Source organism: Austrofundulus limnaeus, unplaced genomic scaffold (assembly GCF_001266775.1).
Source record: "Austrofundulus limnaeus strain Quisiro unplaced genomic scaffold, Austrofundulus_limnaeus-1.0 Scaffold1686, whole genome shotgun sequence".
NCBI classification, from domain to species: domain Eukaryota; kingdom Metazoa; phylum Chordata; class Actinopteri; order Cyprinodontiformes; family Rivulidae; genus Austrofundulus; species Austrofundulus limnaeus.
This window is the reverse complement of record NW_013954088.1, coordinates 10,849-12,730: the sequence shown is the minus strand read 5'-3', so window position 1 is coordinate 12,730 and position 1,882 is coordinate 10,849. Positions and strand designations below refer to the sequence as shown.

The 1,882-nt window shown below is 36.0% G+C and overlaps 1 protein-coding gene across 9 annotated transcripts in view; it reads left to right on the top strand.

The window, feature by feature from the left end:
• slc4a4a (solute carrier family 4 member 4a) overlaps positions 1-1,470 on the top strand; it is a gene marked incomplete at its 5' end in the record, with an annotated part of 46,463 nt that extends 44,993 nt beyond the window's left edge. For 3 of the 9 annotated variants that reach the window (XM_014033284.1, XM_014033283.1, XM_014033279.1), the window contains 1 exon segment: positions 606-1,470. In XM_014033284.1, coding sequence (XP_013888738.1) covers positions 606-729 — 124 coding nt within the window. 9 annotated transcript variants of the gene reach the window in all.
• Between the last annotated feature and the right edge of the window lie 412 nt (positions 1,471-1,882).

Below are 1,882 nucleotides of genomic sequence, written 5' to 3'. Positions count from 1 at the left end.
GTCTGTGACTCATTCTGTGATTCAGTCTGTGACTCATTCTGTGATTCAGTCTGTGATTCAGTCTGTGACTCGTTCTGTGATTCAGTCTGTGACTCATTCTGTGATTCAGTCTGTGATTCAGTCTGTGACTCGTTCTGTGATTCAGTCTGTGACTCATTCTGTGATTCAATGTTTGACTTGGTCTGTATCAGTTTCATTGAGTTTGAAGTGTAAATTAGTCAAAATAATCATGTCAGAATAAAACTGAATCGGACTTCAGGTTGTATTTCTCTGGTAAATGAAAATGTCACAAACTGATCCTAACTGGTTCCAGGGTGAAATAGTAAAATAACTTTTTTTTAGGTTAGTGATCATCAAGCAAAGATTTAGTGTTTTATCTTGCTCATTATTGAAAAAAAGAATATGGCCCCAGGAAAATCCAGACCTAAATTTTTAAAGATTTTGGATGTTACTGAATAATGTTGTCTTTGTTGGGTAGATGTGAATGCTCATTCACCTTTAGACTCCGTTAGACATGAAACGTCAAGTTCGTTGTTGACAAGATGAAAATCAGTTGAAATTTGAACAATGTGTTTCAGAAGAGTTTCTGTGCATCCTGACGTCAGATGTGTGTGTTTCAGCCCTGAGTTGACTCCACTGAAGTCTGTGCCTCAGATCCGGATCGACATGGACCCAGATGATGAGAATCCATTTTACTGGAGGAGCCGAGGATCTGAAACATCTCTGTAGAGGATCCACCGGCACCCTGCACTCTTTTGCTGACTTTAAATTAGACTAACTATCATTTCCTTTTTGATTTAAGACTCTGTTTGGAATCAGTGGGACTCATGGGTGAAGAAAGGGAACAAAAGATTTTTTTTATTACAAATACAAGTGTTGTTTTAAGGATTTCTGTTGCAGCTTCATTGTCTTGTTCCTGCTCATTTATGCAACTGTGATGACAGTGAAATGCTGCAGAGACCCTTTTTCTACTCAGATATCATGTTTCTGCATTTTTTATATCAGCTGAATTACTCTAATATTATTTTCCTGTAGCAGGAAAGAGTTGGTTTATAGTTCTACCTCTGTTTTAGATTTGATGCTTCTAATGAAAAAAGACAACATGATGATTCTTTGTGAACTTTGGATATTTTATCTTTTGGTTGGGTTCAGATAATTTAAAGGATTTGTTTTATTATAGCATGTAAAGGAAATAAAATAGAACTTTAAGAGAATTAATGTTAAATTATAGGTGCACAGATTTTTATTACCACTGTTTGATGCACTTTTGATTGTTTCACCTTCTATCTGATGTAACTGTTCACACGTTCACTTTAAAACTTGGAAACTAACGTGAATTTTCAATTAAACATGTAGTTTATAATAATTCATTTTGTATACATGTTGCTCCCTTTCTCTTGGTTTTTGTTTTGGGCAGAAAACTGGGATTTGTTCACATTAAACCTGAGCAAAGTGACCCACAGGACCTGACCTTTGACCCCTCTTCCTTTGAGCCTGACRTCTGACTTCTGTTCCTTTGACAGAAAAAGTATGAGAGGACAGGAACCAAATCCTGGAAGTGTTGGACGTGAACTGGGCTGCTTCCTCTGCAGCTTTACGCTGGTTTTCTTTCTTCTCATTGGAACAATACAAATATATTTTTCAGGTTTATTACGAAAACGGTGTGTTTAATAAAAACTGTTAGTATGTGTGTGGAGAAACTAGAGATAACATGATAAGAAATAAGATTCACAACACCAACAGATTCAGATTTTGGATTTCTTATATTTAAATAATAATTTTCAGTTCAGTTTGAACATTGAGTGAGTTTTTCTTCATAAACATGTAAGATCACACACACACACACACACACACACACACACACACACACACACACACACAC